Source organism: Rhincodon typus, chromosome 33, assembly GCF_021869965.1.
Source record: "Rhincodon typus isolate 14 chromosome 33, sRhiTyp1.1, whole genome shotgun sequence".
Lineage (NCBI taxonomy): Eukaryota > Metazoa > Chordata > Chondrichthyes > Orectolobiformes > Rhincodontidae > Rhincodon > Rhincodon typus.
The window spans coordinates 7721696-7740253 of NC_063364.1; the positions used below are offsets into that span (position 1 = coordinate 7721696).

Genomic DNA, 18558 nt, shown 5'->3' on the forward strand with positions numbered 1-18558 from the left:
TTCCTGCTCCTCTGATGCTGCTTGGCCTGCTGTGCTCATCCAGCTCTACACCTTGTTATCTCAGATTCACCAGCATCTGCAGTTCCTACTATCTCTGAAACAAAATCAACCTTCTCATCAGATGGTCTCCAAAAAGGTTATCTACATGTATTAATATCTCATTAATAGCATAATTCCTGGGAATTAAATTTACATTCTCAGTTAACTTCTACCCCCGTAAAGAAACTCAACACTTCAGAAACTGAACTGCACACTGCAGGCTTGTAACTGGTGACTTGCACTTTATCCTGGTGTTTGGGTAGGGATTTCCTGCCTTCTCCTTATAGCAATATGGCTTTAAATGATGCTTCCACTCAGTTGCTCTCTAAGTTCTTCAATTAGAGTCAACAGGTCCACATAGATGAAGACAGGCCATATCCCTGGGCCATCTTAAAGCCCACAGGATGAAAACATACAGAAGGCAGCTTCTGGGTGAGGGGCAAGATCCAAATGGCCATCAGAGGGTACATGTGACTGAATGACATAGAACTACAAGAGCAGTCAGAGGAGGAAGGGTTAGTGGGGCAAGGGTGTGCTGTCGTTATTCCAGTTGGATTGGGCTACAGTTAGTCTAGGGGTCTTGGCCCCTCCACCATGTACAGGGGTGGCATGCTCTTTATCTATGCTGCTGTCCCTGCCAAGGGTACCTCATGTCTGGAAATTTTGTCTATTGGTATTTAGCAGTGGAGGGAATAGACATAGTTGTAGGCTGAAGTTGGATGTGGTAAGGTGGGACTTGGAAAGCAAGCATCAAGATCTGACAGGGCTGTTACGGAATGTCAGGGGAGATCTTGGTCACAGGAACAGGTGAGATTCAATAGGACTTTGGGACTTGGCTGGTAATGGGTTCTGGGGTGAGCTTGGACATCAGTAGCGAGGAAACCTCAGACCAATATCCAGGAGAGGTACAATGCTGTGCATACTTCCAGAAGGGTCACTACTTAACAGACCATAGGCCATCTGTAAATGGGATTCAGAAATCTGGACCGGTCATGTGATGTAATGCAGTACAGTATGTCCTGCATTTTAGTTGTTGGCTGCATCTGCACATTCTCTGTCATCAAAGGGAGGATGTGTTGGGCAAAGAAGAGATGCAGGAATGAGACAAAATCTCTGATGAAGATGGTGAGGGTGACAATCCTGAGATGGACCAGAAGGTCACTCACAGACAAGAAGAAGTCAGGGTTATGGTTTAGGGCTACGACTGAGTGATGTCCCTATGAGTGTGATCTTACAATGAGAAATGGGGGTGCATGGTACTTGAGCTCCCGCCTGTCCCAGAAGTGTGTCATAACACACCCGAGCAGTTTGATTAGCATACCTACAATGAGAAATGATGTCATTTACTCTTGCAGACAACAAAAGCTCATTCATCCTCCTCCTGTACTGGGTCCAAACCCTTTGGTCTGACCTCAACCCATGCTGTCTGGATCTAATGGGAAACCTTGCCAATGCTATCCAAAGAGAAGAGCATCTCCCTTCTTTCCCAGATAGCCTAAAGCATAACCTCTCGCAAAGCAGCACTAAAAACCTTGCAGTCAACTTTGCCTCTCCCAATTTGCTGTTGAACTGCTGGAGTCCATGTGGTGAAGGTAATCCCATAACACTCTTAAGTTAAGAAGGAGCTCCAAGATTTCTGACTCAGCGGTGATGAAGGATCAGCAATATTTATCCAAATCGGTTGTGTGACTTGCAGAGGAACTTGCAGGTGGTGGTGTTCCTACTTGCTTGCTGACAATCAACCCAATACCTGTCCATCACCTACAAGGCCCAAGTCGGGAGTGTGATGGAATACTCCCCCTCTTGTATGGAACGCAACATGACTCTAAGAAGCTTGACACCATCCAGGACAAAGCATCCCTACTCAGTTGGCACCCATCTGCCATAAACATTCATTCCCTCTATCAGAATCATGAAGTAGCAGCAACGTGTGCTACCTACTAGATGCATAGCAGCAACTCACCAAAGCTCCTTCAACAGCAGCTTCCAAACCCATGACCAGCCAGAACAGCAAGGGTATAATTGACACTCTAACATAACAGACCTAACTGGACATTTAATCTCTTTATGACTGTACTAAAGCAGGCTCTCTGAGTTACCAAAGCACCAGTTCTGGTTGAAAATGTAGCATTGACAAATGATGGCGATAATGATCTCGAGTTTTTATTAACTACAATATCTGAAAGTAGCTGCAGCTGATTGTCTCCTATCCTCTGAATCCGACCAAAGCAGCTTATTTTCCATCAATATTGCAGAACATGGAGTTCATCTTCAATGTACAGGTCGTTCTGCTATACGCACGTTTCGTAAATGTGAATTGGCTGTAACGTGATTGATGAATAGTGGACACTGTTTGGATAACACAAACTTTCTACTGTTCAGGTACAGCAATGTTCTGTAGTGATTTACCTATAATGTGATTTTCTATAGCACGAGATCACAGAAGAACGCAACTATTGCATTACAGGGGAACTACCTGTATTATACTATTTATAATGGGCACCATATTAAAATGCTGCCATCAGGTGGCTGTCTCCATGTGAATGCGCGAAAGAGTCTTCATCCTTGTCCAGAGCCAACCAGAAATAATAAATTAAACCAGTGTTTGAGCAAAATCATCAGAGGTATACACATACTTGGTATAACTGTGTGTAATAATGGATATTGATTGAGTAGCTCAGAAATTGCTATCAGTATTAACATTTAACAAATTGGCTGAAAACATTATATTTCCTCACGTAAACACCTTGATATGTTACATAAAACTGAAAGAATTACTGATGCTGGAAATCAAACAAAGACAGAAATTGCTGGAAAAGCTCAGTGGGCTTTGCAGCATCTGTGGAAAGAAATCAGTGTTATCATTTCAGGTCCAGTGACCCTTCTTCAGAACTGATGGTAGCTAGGAAAAGCTTGGTATTTATGCAGAAGATGGATTGTGGCTGGGCAGGGTGAGCGTAAACAATTGGTGGAGATAGAGCCTAAAGAGAGAGACAAACAGTTGGGCAGACAGAGGAGTGGTTAAAGGTCAGTCTGGAGAATGAATAGCTACTAACAGAGTCTATTAGTAGCTGACAATAGGTTGTGTGTGGTAACAGCCATGTGATAGCCTGGTGTGTGGGGGTTGGGGTAAAGACATGGGAGCCCTAAAATTGTTTACCTCGATATTGAGTCCAGTAGGCCGCAGAGTTCCCAAGTGGAAAATGAAGTGCTGTTCTTCCAGCTATACTGGAGCACTTCAGCAAGTTTGAGAAAGAGATGTTGATGAGGGAAAACAGTGGTGTGTTGAAACGACAGGCAACTAGAAGCTCAGGGTCATTTTTGCAGACAGAAAGTAGAAGTTCTGAAAAGCAGCCACCCAGCTTGCACTTTGTTTCCCCAATGTAGAGGAGACCACACTGAGCAGAGAATACAGTAGACTAGATTAAGTGAAGTGAAGTTTTACATTTTTGCTTAAGAACACATGAGGTGTAATGAATCAATCCCCTCTCCTAACCTCCTCGGTCAGCCACAACAAAGATTTTTCGTCCTTTATAGCATGGGCTATTCCTAGCTCCAATAAAAAAGTAGTTACCTGTGTCTAAAGTATCAGTAAGAAAGTGAAAGAAATAACAGTTTTATTATTTGCTAATCCTGTGAAAAAATCATAAGAATGCAATGTCAAGCACACAGATACAAAATTAAAAAGGGATAGCGTCTGGTACAAAAGGAAGATGAAAGGGATATGCAGTTTAAAGCCCTTAGGTTATGTGTAAACCATATAGTTTTAACATGAGACCATGGTTGTTTATTTTTAATCAGTTCCATCAACGGGTACTTTTCCTTCTTGGAAGGCAGAGAAAGCACTTTCTTGTTGATTTCAGTTTGAGTCAGATGTTTATATTCTGTGCCATACCTAAAGCATTACCTTACAATAAAGGCTGATCTGTGTATTTCAATGTTTGAATTTAATTTTCTAAGCTTGATAATTAGAGATGATGTCTTTTATATCCAATATGTGAAACTTATCATACAGGTGTAGATCAGAATAGGAGATGAGGGCCAGACAAAGTGGGCTATGTTGTATACGGTAATGGTCCTGAAGGAGTTAATGTTCATACTACACTGAGCATCAATTCATTTGCTGATTCACACACAGTCATTGGGTGGAGACAGTGAGCTCTACCATACCCTTTATGGGGGAAAGATATGTTCTGTACAGCTCCCAAAAATCCTAGTAATTATATCTGACTAAAAATGTAGAAAAGTTGATGTTTTGGGTCGGAAAGTCAACTTTCCTGCTCCACTGATGCTGCCTGACCTGCTGTGCTCCTCCAGCTCCACACTGTATTGTCTCTGCCTCCAGTATCTGCAGTTCTCGCTATCTGTGACTAAAAATGTAGTTTTGCTTATTGCTATCATGCAATAAACTAAGAACAGTGCCTCTTATGTAAAGACTGTATAGTGGTATATCCTCTATCACTGGTCACTAGATCATTGGACAGACCCTAGGTACAGTGTAGACAAAAGAGGACTGGTGGCAGCAAATTATTGCAAACAACTCTTATTCAAACTATGAACGGGCAGAGATGTGCCATTAGTGCCAATCGGGATAATACCACAAACTAGTTTTGATATTTTTTGATAAATTGTCAGTTAGTTCCACATTGGTTTCATGAACCTTGACTGACCTGTGTGTTTAGCTGATTGGTGTGGCCATTTTAACTCAATGTTTTTTAAAAAAAAATCAGTCAATGAAAATCCCAGGTATTAAAATCAGATCAAAACAATCAATGGTATTTTATCACTATCGTAACAACAGGAAGAGGCTGGCTTCCAAGCCATTCAAATTGCACTGTTACTGATCTGGATCTCAACTCTATTTACCCCTCTTTCTCCATATGCCTGAATACCCTTACCCAATATAAATCTCAACTCAAGGGCATACAAGCCCATTCGATGCAACCTGTCCTCTTCATTTAACCGTTTAAGCCCTGTTACAATTCTGATTCCAAAATTCTATCCTGGAGCTCTCTTACTAGCAGCACTGAGGATGTGATTACATTTGTTAGTATGCAGTGGCTCAAGAAGGCAACTCATCACAACCTTCTCAAGGGCGTTTAGGGATAGGCAATGAATGCAGCCTTCCCAACAGTGCTCACATTCCATGAATGAAAATTCTTAAAAATCCGAAGCCAATGTGCCCTTTCTGAGGATCGAAATGCCTGAATCATTGTGGCATTTGATTGAGGTATCTTTGAAGAAACGCATGGTAAAGGCCATGGTAAACGCATGGATGAAGTGAGATGCTGTATGATTCAGAACAAGATTTTACATAAAACTGGGGAGAACCTTTCTGATTTAGTCAAATGATTCAGCTTGATGCTAAATAAATGCCCACCCTACCCCAATGTTATGTTTTATCATACAGTCCCTACAGTGCCAATAGAGGCCATTTGACCCAATGTGTCTGCACCAACCAGCTGAAGAACATCCCACCCTTTCCCCATAACCCTGCAATTACTGAGGCTAATCCACCTAGCCTGGACATCCCTAGACACTATGGGCAATCTAGGATGGCTAATCCACCTAACCTGCATTTCTTTGGACTGTGGGGGGAAACTGGAGTACTCGGAGGAAACCCACGCAGACACTGGGAGAATGTGTAAACTACACCCAGGCAGTCACCTGAGGCTGGAATTAAATCTGGGTCCCTGGCACTGAGAGGCAGCAGTGCTAATGGTACGCTGCAGTGCTGCCTTGTTTTTGTGTAATAGGGTTGAGTTTCTGGCTTATCCAATTGACTTTGATGGAAAATGAGGGAAATATCAGAGAAATGGCATGAATTAGATATCTCTCTTGCCTGGAACAGAACAGCAGTGCTAAATGGTCATTCTCAGTCTTTTGGGTGTGGTAGCAAAATGCTGGCCAAAGTAGAGAAGCCCACATTTCCCCAGATATTGGCCCACTCTGTTGAACAGTTATCAGGAGTGAAAGTTGCAGTATCATTTCATTCCTTTATCGCTCAAAGGCAGGCTCCAAGTGAGCAGAAATCATAATGCTGACTGATTGCCCTGAAAATGTAATTGCCTGGCCACCAGTAATTTGAGTTGGAGTCGCACTGGTTGCTGGAAGCTCTTGCTGCCTCTGGGGTTTAAAGAGCAATTTATGCTTGAGTGCAGGCAGTAGTGGAAAAGTCACATTTATTGTCCATTGTTCCATCCCTGAGGAAGTATTGGTGGCCCCAGCCCTGGAATGGCTGCAGTCTTTATGCTGCCTGTACCATGGTGGTAACTATCAAGTCAGGTCCAAGTTATCATCTTTCAATTCCTGTTAGATATGGGGTGGTGCCAGAGGGCTGGTGAGTTGTAAATATCACACCCATGATCAAGGGAAGGGGAGAGGGATGCACCAGGTAACTACAGGACAGTCAGCTCAACCATAGCAATGGTAATTTTTCTTTTTTACTCATTAACGGGATGAGGGTGTCGCTGTCTGGGGCAGCATTTATTGCCCATCCCTAATTGCCCAGAGGGCCGTTCAGAGTCAGCCACATTGCTCTGGGGCTGGAGTCACATGTAGGCCAGACCAGGTAAGGGTGGCACTTTCCTTCCCTAAATGACATTAGTGAACCAGGTAGGTTTTTTCCAACAATTGTTAGATTCTCAATTCCAGATATTTTATTGAATTCAAATTCCACACCATCTGCCATGGCAGGATTCAAATCTGGGTCCCCAGAACGTTACCTGGCTCTCTGGATTAACAGTCCAGTGATAATACCATGAGGCCATCATCTCCCCCGCAGTTTTAGAGATAATGATTCAGAATCAAAATAATTTTCACTTGAAAAACAGGAGTTAATTCATGACAGCCAGCACAGATTAGTTAAAACGCAATGACCTAATGGTATTATCGCTGGATTGTTAACCCAGAGACACAGATGATGCTGTAGGGATTGCAGTCGACTGATGGTGGAACTTAAATTCAATACAAATCTGGAATTAAGAGTCCTAATGAAGACTATGAAACCATTGTTGTATGTCAAAAAAACCCATCTGGTTCACTAATGTTCTTTAGGGAAGGAAATTGCCACCCTTACTTGCTCTGGCCTTCATATGAGTCCAGACCCACAGCAATGGACAATAACTGCTGGCCTAGTCAGTGATGCCCTCATCACGTGAATAAATTTTAAAATGTGAATCGTGTTTGATTAACTTTATTTGAGTTTGTTAATGAAAGAAGGTGTGGTTGCTATGTACATGGATTCGCAAAACATTTTTGATGAAGAGCTGTTTGGATGGCACGATGAGAGGTGGACAAGTAAGTTGTGAAAAGGACTTAGAAAGTCTGGAAAGGAGCATAGATAGGCTAAGTGAGTGGGCAAAAAAATGGCAGATGGACCATAATGCAAGTAAATGTGAGCTTGTCCGTTTTATCAGGAAGCATATAAAAAGCAGCTTTTTTTTAAAGTGGAAAGATGTGGTAGGACACTGATATATACTGGGATTTGGGTATCCTAGTAAATAAATCACTGAAAGCTGATTACAGGTGCAGTAAATGATTAAGAAAGCAAGTGGAATGATTTCTCTGAATTGCTTGAAATGTATATATATCCTTCCATAAGGAGATAAACACTTAACAATACTTCAGGTTTAGTCACACCAATTTCCTGTATTACTGTAACAAAACATCACTATTTTTATATCCCCCTGCAATGAACAAAATCATTCCATTTGCCTTCCTGTACCTGTATGCTAACATTTAGTGATTCATAGTCCAGAATATCTTGGTGTTCTGCAGTCTCTGTCCACGGTCCATCGCACAATCCCTGAGTAAGTATTGGTGGTCTTGCCCCTGGAATTGCTGCAATCTTTGGGGAGGCAATGGCCTAGTGGTGTTATTGTGGAACTGTTAATCCAGTGACCCAAATAATATTCTGGGGACCTGGGTTCAAATCCCACCATGGCAGATGGTGGAATTTGAATTTGATAAATATCTGGAATTAAGAATCTAATGATGACCACAAATCCATTGTTGATTGTTAGGAAAAACCCATTTGATTCACTAATGTCCTTCAGGGAAGGAAACTGCTATCCTTACCTGGTCTGGCGTACGTGTGACTCCAGCCCCACAGGAATGTGGTTGACTCTTAAATGCTCTCTAGGCAATTAAAGATGGGCAATAAATGCTGCCTAGCCAGCAACACCCCCTTATCCCATGAATGGATAAAGGAAAAAAAATCTTTGTGTCATATGATACTGTAAACTAGATGCCAAAAAGCAACTTTTTCAAACTGGTCATCAAGAGAGCGTGATCAGTTTATTCCCATTGGAACTCTCAGCCAGTGAAGTTTGATGATATATTCTGAATAGCATTTTGTTGCCTACAAGGTAAACCAAGCTGTCAGTGTGTTTTTGAATTTGTACTGTAATTACAATTGGTTAATTAAATTCTCCCAGGTACACAGCATGTACCAGGTACACCTTTACCTTCATATTTCTAGGTTTGGGGAGGTACTTTGCTCTGCTCACCAAGAAAAGAAAATTCCACTGATTCACATTCAAAAAGAACTGCTGACAAACAAACAAATCAGAGGACAAATGATCATCAATTTCTGGAGTTGCTTTAGCAATCAGAAGGACCCAATAGCATGACCGATTGAGGATGCATGAAATGTGTCTTTTAGTGGATGAAGTAGGAATTTCATATTTTGACTATCACCTTATTTCAGTGCTTCTCCAGATCACAATCAACTTTAGCAGAAGACCATTGGTGGTGCTAACAGGGGTTAGTAAATGTACTATTTACTACAATTACCGGGAGTGCTCCATTTTAATTACTGCTGACAATGTGTTTTCCAGAAATCTGCAAAGCAGTTGCGGAAATCCTCTGATCAGGAAGGCAAAGATGAAGGTGATAAGGACATCAAGGAGGAGGAAAGCAAGAGTGGCTCAGAAGCAGGAGAGGCAGACGGTGATACAAAAAATGTTGCTGAACATCAGAAAATGAATGAAGAGGTGAGGCCCCTTTGCCTTTAGAGGATTCTGAGGATGAATTAAGATTCTTGATCAGCTACTGGTTTGCTGTCTTTCACAGAAGATCATCGATGCCTATGGGAATGGGTAACCACTCGATACATGGATCTGATTGTCTCATTACTCATCCTTCTCGAGTCACAGGGTGGTATATATCTCCTCTCCCAGGAAGTGGTGAGGTGGGAACATAATTGGGGTCATCAGCTCTGTACAGATACCCCTTTCTCACCACCTCAATAATAATGTGCTGGGTAACATTCTCAGCTGTGCACCAATTAAGATTGTTAAGTGGTCAATTAATTGCCTATTAAAGAAACTTGACTCACCGCGTTCCCAATCACCTGCCTACCCAGTTGGCAAGAAGGGTGTCTGGTTTCTGACTGGAAAATCATGGTGACCTGCTTGTCAGTTTATGTGTAGCCTCCATTTGCTGCATTTTGAGGCCAATCAGATTGAGGGGTCTCAGACGGTGATCTTTAAAAGACACCCCTGCCCTTGCTGACAACCCCCTTGACCAGTTTCTCCCTCTCTTCCCACCACAGGATTTCCCAAGGAATAGACCTGAACTGGCAGATCTTAGGATGCAGCTGATGCTGGTCTCTGATTGGGCAGCTTCTGGCAAGCTGGATTGCCAAAGTTAAGGTCCGTGATTCACTGAGCAGCTCCCCCCTACTCCCCCATCGCTGCTGGTGGGTGTTTGGACATGGTTTCTCTTCTGGTGGGAGGGGTGTGTTAGTCACCACCCAATAGGGGCAGCATGGTGGTTCAGTGGTTAGCACTGTTGCTTCACAGCCAGGGACCCAGGTTCAATTCCAGCCTCAGGCGACAAGATGTATGGAGTTTGCACATTCTCCCTGTGTCTGCGTGGGTTTCCTCCAGGTGCTCCAGTTTTCTCCCACAGTCCAAAGATGTGCAGGTTAGGTAGATTGACCATGCTAAATTGCCCTGTAGTGTGCAGGCTAGGTGGGTTAGCCATGGGAAATATGGAATTACGGGGATGAGGTAGGGGATGAGTCTGGGTGGGACGCTCTTCAGAGGGTCAGTGTGGATTCAATGGGCAGAATGGCCTGCTTCCACAATGTCAGGATTCTATTCTCTTCTATATAATACATGTGTCGTCACAATTAACTAAAATATTGGAGCCCTGGACTTTTATAATACAGAGGAAGTCTATTCAGACCTTGTGCCATAGCTGACAAGGGAAGTCAGGGACAACATATAAAAGGGAAAAAAAGGCAAATAATGAGGTGAAGATTGGTGGGAAATAGAGGATTGGGAAGCCTTTGAAAACCAGCTGTGGATAACTCTGTGACGCAGTAAGGGGGAGGAAGATGAAAATGAGAGTAAGCTAACTAATAATATAAAAGCAGGTGGAAAGAGTTTTTTAGGTATCTAAAAGTTGAGAAAGAGCCAAGAGTAGACATTGGACCACTGGAAAATGAAGTTGTAGTAGTAGTCATGGGGAACTAAGAAACAGATGAACTGAATAGGTACTTGGCATCAGTGTTCACAGAGGACAACACAGCAGCATATCTGAACTTCAAGAGAGTCAGGGGGACTGGGGTGAGTGCAGTGGCCATCACTAAGGAGCAGGTGGTGGGAAAGCTAAAAGCTCTGAAGGTGGATAGATCACCAAGACTAGATGGGCTACACTCCAGACTTCTGAAGGAGATAGCTGAGGAGATTGTAGAGACATTGGTGGTGATCTTTCAGGAATCACTAGAGTCAGGGAGGGTCCTAAAGTACTGGAAAAAGGCTGATGTAACAACCTTGTTTAAGACGGGAGGGAGACAAAAAAGGTAACAATAGGCTGGTTAGCCTGACCTCAGTTGTTGGTAAGATTTTAGAGTCCATTATGAAGGATGAGATTGCGGAGTACTTGGAAGTTTATGATAAAGTAGGGCTGAGTCAGCACAGCTTCATCAAGGGGTGGTTATACCTGACAAATCTGTTAGAATTCTTTGAGGAGGTAACAAACAAGTTAAACGAAGGGGAGCCAGTGAACGGGATATATTTGGATTTCCAGAAGGCCTTTGACAAGGTGCTATGCAGGAGGCTGCCAAATAAGCTAAAAGCCCTATGGTGTTAGGGGCAAGGTACTGGCATGGATAGGGAATTCTCTGACTGACGGAAGGCAGAGAATGGGAACAAATGGGTCTTTTTCAGAATGGCACCCAGTGACCAGTGGAGTTCCACAGGCGTGTATGTTGGGACCACAGTTATTCATGTTATAAATTAATAATCTGCACAAAGGAACTGAGAGTATTGTTGCTAAATTTGCAGATAACACAAAGATAGGTGGAGGGACAGGTAGTGCTGAAGAAGTAGGGAGGATGCAAAAGGACTTGCATAGGCTAGGAGAGGGGCAAAGAAGGTGCAGACGGAATACAATGTTGGAAAGTGTCATGCACTTTGGTAGGAAGAATAGAGGCATAGCCTATTTTCTAAATGGGAAAGGTTTCAGAAATCTAAGTACAAAGGGACTTGGGAATTCTAGTTCAAGATTCTCTTAAGGTTAACATGAAAGTTCAGTTGTCACTTAGGAAGGCAAATAAAATGTTAGCAGAGATGTACTGCTAAGGCTGTATAAGGTTATGCTCAGAGAGAATTTGGAACTTTGTGACCAGTTTTGGGCCCCATATCTAAGGAAAGGTGTGCTGGTATTGGAGGGAGTTCAGAGGAGGTTTACAGGAATGATCCTGCGGATGAAGGACTTGTCATATAAGGAGTGATTGAGGACTCTGGATCTGTATTTGATGGACTTCAGTGGGATGGTGGGTGGAATCTGATTGAAACTTAACTGAAAGAATAGACATTTCACTATTTCCATTAGATGTTTCCACAAGCAGGAGAGACTAGGACCTGAGGACATAGCCTCAGAGTGAAGAGATGAACCTTTAAAACTGAGATGAGGAGGAATTTCTTCGCAGCCAGCGGATGGTAACTCTGTCGAACCCATTGCCTCAGAATGCTGTGGAAGTCAAGTCATTGACTGTATTTAAGACAGAGTTCTTGATTGGTAAGGGGGTCAAGGTTTAGGGGGAGAAGGCGGGGGAATGAGGTTGAGAAACATATCAGCCATGATCGAAAAGCAGAGCAGACATGAGGGACCGAATGGCCTGATTCTGCTCCTATATCTTATGGCCTTATGGTGCCTGATCTGGTGCTATGAAAACATATCCAGTTAGTCCAGCGCCCCCTGCTGATTCCCCTTCGCAAATGTTTTTTTCTGTTGAAATCCCTTTGAAGGTAGTTGTTGAATCTATTTCTACCATTCTTCACAGGCAGCACATTCCAGATCATAACATGTGATAATCGCAAATTATAACCTTTATATGTCTGGCCCTGCTGCTGCTTCATAAATAACACTCCTCATGAAGCCACTGGAAACCTAAATCATGAAAATACCAAATCCTGAGCAAAACTACAAACCAAACTTTAAAGCCATTTTAAATAAAAACCAAAAGAACTGCGGATGCTGTAAATCAGGAACAAAAACAAAGTTGCTGGAAAAGCTCAGCAGGTCTGGCAGCATCTGTGAAGGAGAAAACAGAGTTAACGTTTCGGGTCCGGCGACCCTTCCTCAGAACAGTGTGTTTAAAGCTATTTTGCTTCCAATATTATTAAAATGAAAAACTTTCTTGAACTGATTTTAAAGGAGAATTTTCTGATATTCACATTCGAAGCTGTCAGAAACTTGTATTCTGGGCCCTAAGCGTTATCAACAACTTGTGTTGGCTGTCCTTGTGTTTGAATTATACAGTGATTCCCACTGTCTGTTCTCACATATAAAGAATGGCTAATGACACATATAAGTATGCCTGAACTAGCACATGTTCCCATCTCCAAAAGCAAACAATAAGGAAGAATTGTTAACCTGTGACTCACTCTCCATCGATGTCAGGATGTATCCACAAGCCAGAGGGTGAAGTTGATAGAAAATCTTCTTTAAAAAGTTTTTATTTATCCTCCAAATGAGGCAATTCACATAATGATAAAAATATTATGATGGAAAATGTGCATTTTCATTCAAATATAATTCTGTTCCATATGAAGGTGTTGGGACCAGTTTTTTTAAACTGACATCAGGCTCCAGTTCATTTTTCTAAGTTAGTATTGACCCAGTTGAGAATGGTGTCATGTTTATGATGCACTTTGTTCTTGGACAATTCATTTTAATTTTATTTACTGTTTATTGAATATCAAGCCAGTTTTTGACCTTGTTTTTTTTAATGTTTGAGTTAAGTAAGATGATGTCAAAATGGAAAACAGGCAATCAAAAAATTGAAATATTAAATCATTTGAATCCTACCATCTTTGAGTTTAGCACAAATTATATTCCATCATTGGAGAGTATTTTTCTAACAAGGCTTACTTTGAATAAAATAGTTACTTGTAATAAAAAGAACTCTGGAAATGTTCAGCAGTTCAAGCAGCGTCCTGAATGTTCTTTAGGGAAGGAAACTGCCATCCCTACCTGGTCTGGCCTATATGTGATTCTAGACCCACAGCAATATGGTTGACTCTAAACTGCCCTCTGGGCAATTAGGGATGGGCAATAAATGCTGCCTGGTCAGCGACGCCCTCATCCCGTGAATGAATAAAGAAAAAAAATGCATCGTTAAAGACTGAAACTCAGATCAATAGACATGTTTAGGCAGCCACACTGAGTTGCATCTTGCTAGTTGAAGAACCAATGGAATCCTTTATCCCTTATCCTCATTTCCATGAGGAAGGCCCAACTCCATGTGGCCAATCAGATGCTGGAAAGTTTCCACTGCTCGACAGCGCTCCCAAGAGCAGTGGCAGCAGCCAGCACTGCACCTACCATGAAAGGGACCTCAAGTCAAAGGCACATTAGGGTGTTCCTCAGTTCTGAGGAAGGGTCACTGGACCTGAAACGTTAACTCTTACTTCTCTGCATAGATGCTTCCAGACCTGCTGAGCTTTTCCAGCAATTTCTGCCTTTGTACATGAGGGTGGGATGGGAACCGCAAGAGTGTGGCGGTGAGGAGGGGATAGAAACTGAAGGCAGGTGACTTTCAGCTCCACCACCTCACCCACACCATCGCTCCCGTGCTAGGTCTCCTGATCATTTATTGGAGTGGAGGATTATCAGATCAGCCATGATGTCATTGAATGGTGGAGCAGACTTGATGAGCCGAATGGCCTGCTTCCTGCTCCTTTATCTTGTGCTTTTATGATCAGGACGGAATACCTGATAACAAAAGACCCCACAGGGGTTCACTGACAAACCAGACAGGATTTGCTGGGTGATCTTCAGTAAGTGCGGGCAAGCCATATGCCCTCAGTTTCATTGTGGTGAGTTCAGAGATATTGGGTGTTAAATGGCTTGTTAATGAGCCTGACGTTCTACCATCGATGACTCTGAATCTCCACTCAAGCCTTGCCACCATCTGACTTAACTGATGGGTGAGGTTTTGCCACTGAGGGGAGACAGATGGAGGGCCTCCTCCCACAATTAAGTGAACCCGACAGTCAAGTTTCCTGCTGCATTGAATCCAGGCCAATGTTTAAACTGGGGGGCTTTTCACCTGTCATTAACCTGAAACACTAACTCTTGCTTTCCACAGATACTGTCCAGTGTTTCCAGCAGTCATTTTGGGGGCAAGGGGTTTGTTTCAGTTTTGCAGCATCTCCATCACTGCGCTTAACACTTTAACTACTTTTAATTCTTCATTTCAGACTTTGATCATCTGAATTCTGGCCACTAAACACGGAGGGAGCACTTCTTGGCCGTCAAGTATTGGATATTTTACAAATGATCATTCCTTCTGCCACTGTCGACATCAATTTGCAGTTTGTGCAGGCTTTTCTTCATTGTGCTACTGATTATAGTTTTGCGCACATGCCAGTCAGTAAAAACAAACAAAAATGTCTTTTATTTTATATTCCCCTCCTTTGTGGAATGTTGTGAGCAACATTCCACCTCCCATTTCACAGCACTTCATTCTTATAATCGCCTTGCTGTTCTGTCATGGAGAAAGGATATGATATTTATTTTTGATGCTTGCTTTAAATGTGAAAAATAACTTTTATTCTCGTGTTCAGCTCAGTTTTATTCTCCCCTGTGCCATCTGTTCATGGGATTTTTTAAGCATTTATTTAGTATCTTTACACAAAAAAAATGTCTGTTCTACGGCTGTTCAGAAATGACTGTCTAGTAGAATAAAATTTATGGAATGCACAAATGTTGGTGTCAATTTATTTACTGCAGACTGTAAGACGAGACTCCTTGCATAGGTTGTGGCACGAAAGACTGAGTTCCTCCCAATGGCAAATTTAGCTTGCGATTCCTGCAGTGTTGGTCAATGTAAATGAAACAGTCAAGTGACCTTCCAGGCAGAATCAGTCACTGCCATTAAAGCAGACTGTGAGGGCAGTCTCAGAACATGTCTCATGATTCAAGTGTCCTGCCAAAGTCTTCTCCAGCTGATTACTGAACTGCTGCCCTGTCTGAAGTAAGCCAAGCTTCATAATACAGAAAAATTTCCATTATCTGACACCTGTGGGGCCAGGAGTGTGCCAATTGATCAAATATTCCAGATAATCAAGAGGCCCACATAGTGTGTGTTTGTACATTGACATTAGATTAAGTAATAGAACCGTAATGCAGGCGGTTTGCATGTGACTGTTATACATTATTTTTAGCGTAAATCACTTAAATGATAATGCAACTTTGCCTTAAATAAAACTTACCGGTAGAGAGCCTTCTCACTCACCCCCTCAACTGACACCTCAGACATCACAGCAGATTGCCATATTTTAGAAATCGGCTCTAAATTTGGTATTTCGTGTGGCCATTTGATTGAACAACATGTATAATTACATTGAGGTAAATAAATTACCAACTATGATAATTGGACAGAATAATACATTAAACTTTATGGCGTTTGAGGTATATAATTTTTGCTGGTTTATCAAGAGTGCCGGTTCATAAGGTGCTCATTAAAACGGAGTTTGCTGGACTAAAGTATGAGAGGAAAGCCAGTGCTGCATTGTCATTGTGCTGTCTAGGGCAGCTGCCCCCACACATTAACTATAAAAGGGAAATTCCCAGCATAATCTCGAACTATCATAAGAAAATATTCCAAGGCTCAGATTTATGGTTTGTGAGGGCCCAGAATAATTACTGTTGACCAGATTTTCCTCACGTCAGACCCACTGTCACCAGACACCAACAGCATTCATATAGTGCCCTTAACATGGTAAAACATAGCAAGGTACCTCACTGAAATAGAATCAGACGACAGCTAACACTGAGCCTAAGTGGGAGACATAGGGACTTTTAACAGATTGTTTGGTCAAAGAGGAAAGTTGTAAAAAGTCAAAGAAAGATGGAAAAGAGCAGCAATTCAGGTTAGATATCCCAAAGTTTACGATTGAGAAGGCTGAATGAATGGTCACTGGTGGTGAAGCAAAGGGAATACAGGGTGCACAAGTGATGAGACTTAGGAGATGACAGTGCTTTCAGAAGGTGGTTGAGTTGTTGATGATTACAGAGATAGGAAGGAATAAGCTTGCAGAGGGTATTGAACATGAAAATAAGAATTAGCTTAATTCCATTGGCTTCCAGTCCACAAACAGCGGTGTTTAGTGATAGTCAAAGTGTACTTGGTACAAGTTAGCAGACAAACTGCAGGGTTTTGATGGATGGAAGACAGGATGTCAGCGGAGAACACTGGAATAGTCAAATTTGAAGATGACGAAAGCATGAATGCAGGTTTCAGAAGAAGCTAGGCATGGACAAAGGCAATATTACAGTGGTTGAAATAGACAGACCTCCTAAAGGAGTCGAATTAGGATGCAGATGTCAGAAAATACCTAGTTTGCTCTGAGTCTGTGACCAGGTACAGGAATGGAGTCAGGCAACTTAACGTATTGAACACCAGATGTACACTTGTATCTGAACAAGATGACAAATGCAGAGCAGACAGTAGGTAAAGATGGTAATCTTCACATTAATTCATCACTAACATAAGAATAGCAGAAGACAATTGAGCTACGTGAGCCTGTACTAACACCAAAGTAGATCATGGCTCATCTAGATCTCAGCTGTTTTCACCATTATTACTCCACATACTCCACATAATGAACTTATCAATCTACTATCAGATTTCCATTTGCTGCACACTACATTCGAATAGAGTTCTAGATGTCCACATTTCTATGTGTAAAAACATACTTCCTGATTTTGCTCCTAAATGACCTTGCTCTAATTTTTAAGGTTCTGCATCCTTCTATACAAAACTCCTCCACCATGGGAAATAGTCTCCCTTTACCTACTTTATCAAAACTCTTCATCATTTTAGATGCCTCGATTAGATTGACCTCTTAAATTGGTAAATATGACGGAATGCAACAAACAGAATCTTATGAGGGTCTGAATGATGGGGGTCATTTATGGAGAGAAATGAGGTAAAATCGCATGATAAGTCCAGCAAGGGCTATCTCCACGCCAGGAGGAACTCACTGCATTTTTTAACCAGGTTCCAAGTGTTGAGGTGAGATTCTCACTCGGCAGTGCTGTGTTGCCTAGTAAGGGGGGTTATCACTTGTTAATAACCTTATTAACTGCAAGTCTTGGCCCCTTGATATGCCGCATCCTGTTGTACCACACGCTGTCAGTAAACTCGACATTGCAAATTCTTGATGTGGAAGTCACAGCAGTTACCTAGCAACCTCAGCTGTGAAGAGCTTCCACGTTGCTCACTGTGCAACGGCCTTTCAGAGCACCATCTGTGGGCACCAGCCCTCATCCACAGACAACAGCATCAGATAATTACCAACCCCTCAAGATCCTCATGGCACCTCTCTGATCCACTTGCAGGATACATAGGAAATACAGATGCACGTTGTAGGGTGTACCAGCAGCTAGCATTGAAAGGCTGCTGCAAGGACACACCGTGCATAGAGGCAGGTACCCAGCTTTCGCACTGGACAAAGCATTTGTGGAATAGCTCTCATAGCATTCGAGCACTCACTGCCCACCTGCATCTTGACAGCGTCCATGCCTTGCTGTGCCCTGCCTGTTAGCCTTTGGTTCAGGCTGAAGTTCCAACGCACCATTAGTTGCATCAACAAACAAATAGGCTGCATGTCATTAGGAATCTGTCCAGGGACGGGATATCTTGCTGTACGGCACACCAAGATGTCAGTTTACAGCCTACAGGGTGTACCAGCTGTTAGTTTAGCAAACACTGGCCATGTTGGAAAGTAGTTATGGAATGCAGTTCAGGCATTTGGTCATGGTCAGTTGTCCACTCGGGATGCTCACAGTCAGCAGATCTACAGTCTGACTACAATCCAGCGAGTGGGCAGTCCTGTAGGGCCAGTTCCAGCGGGCAGGGGAATGGTACGATCGTCAATTGAGGAGGGACAAAGCCAGTTGTCAGGGCTCTAGGGTTACCCGTCGAAGTTAAACAGAGGTCTGTGGACCCTGTGACAACAAGATGCAGAGCTGGATGAACACAGCAGGCCAAGC

The 18558-nt window shown here is 42.6% G+C and overlaps 1 protein-coding gene across 9 annotated transcripts in view; it reads left to right on the top strand.

The window, feature by feature from the left end:
* hdgfl3 (HDGF like 3) overlaps positions 1-15261 on the top strand; it is a 100853-nt gene extending 85592 nt beyond the window's left edge. For 5 of the 9 annotated variants that reach the window (XM_048616038.1, XM_048616042.1, XM_048616037.1 and 2 more), the window contains 3 exons: positions 8880-9035; positions 9596-9695; positions 14760-14865. In XM_048616038.1, the coding sequence (XP_048471995.1) occupies positions 8880-9035; positions 9596-9694 (255 nt within the window). In that variant the 3' untranslated portion in view covers position 9695; positions 14760-14865. Of the gene's footprint in view, positions 1-8879; positions 9036-9595; positions 9696-14759 lie in introns of all 9 variants that reach the window. The other 4 variants (XM_048616041.1, XM_020528551.2, XM_048616039.1 and 1 more) reach the window with 1 other exon arrangement.
* Positions 15262-18558: the final 3297 nt, after the last annotated feature.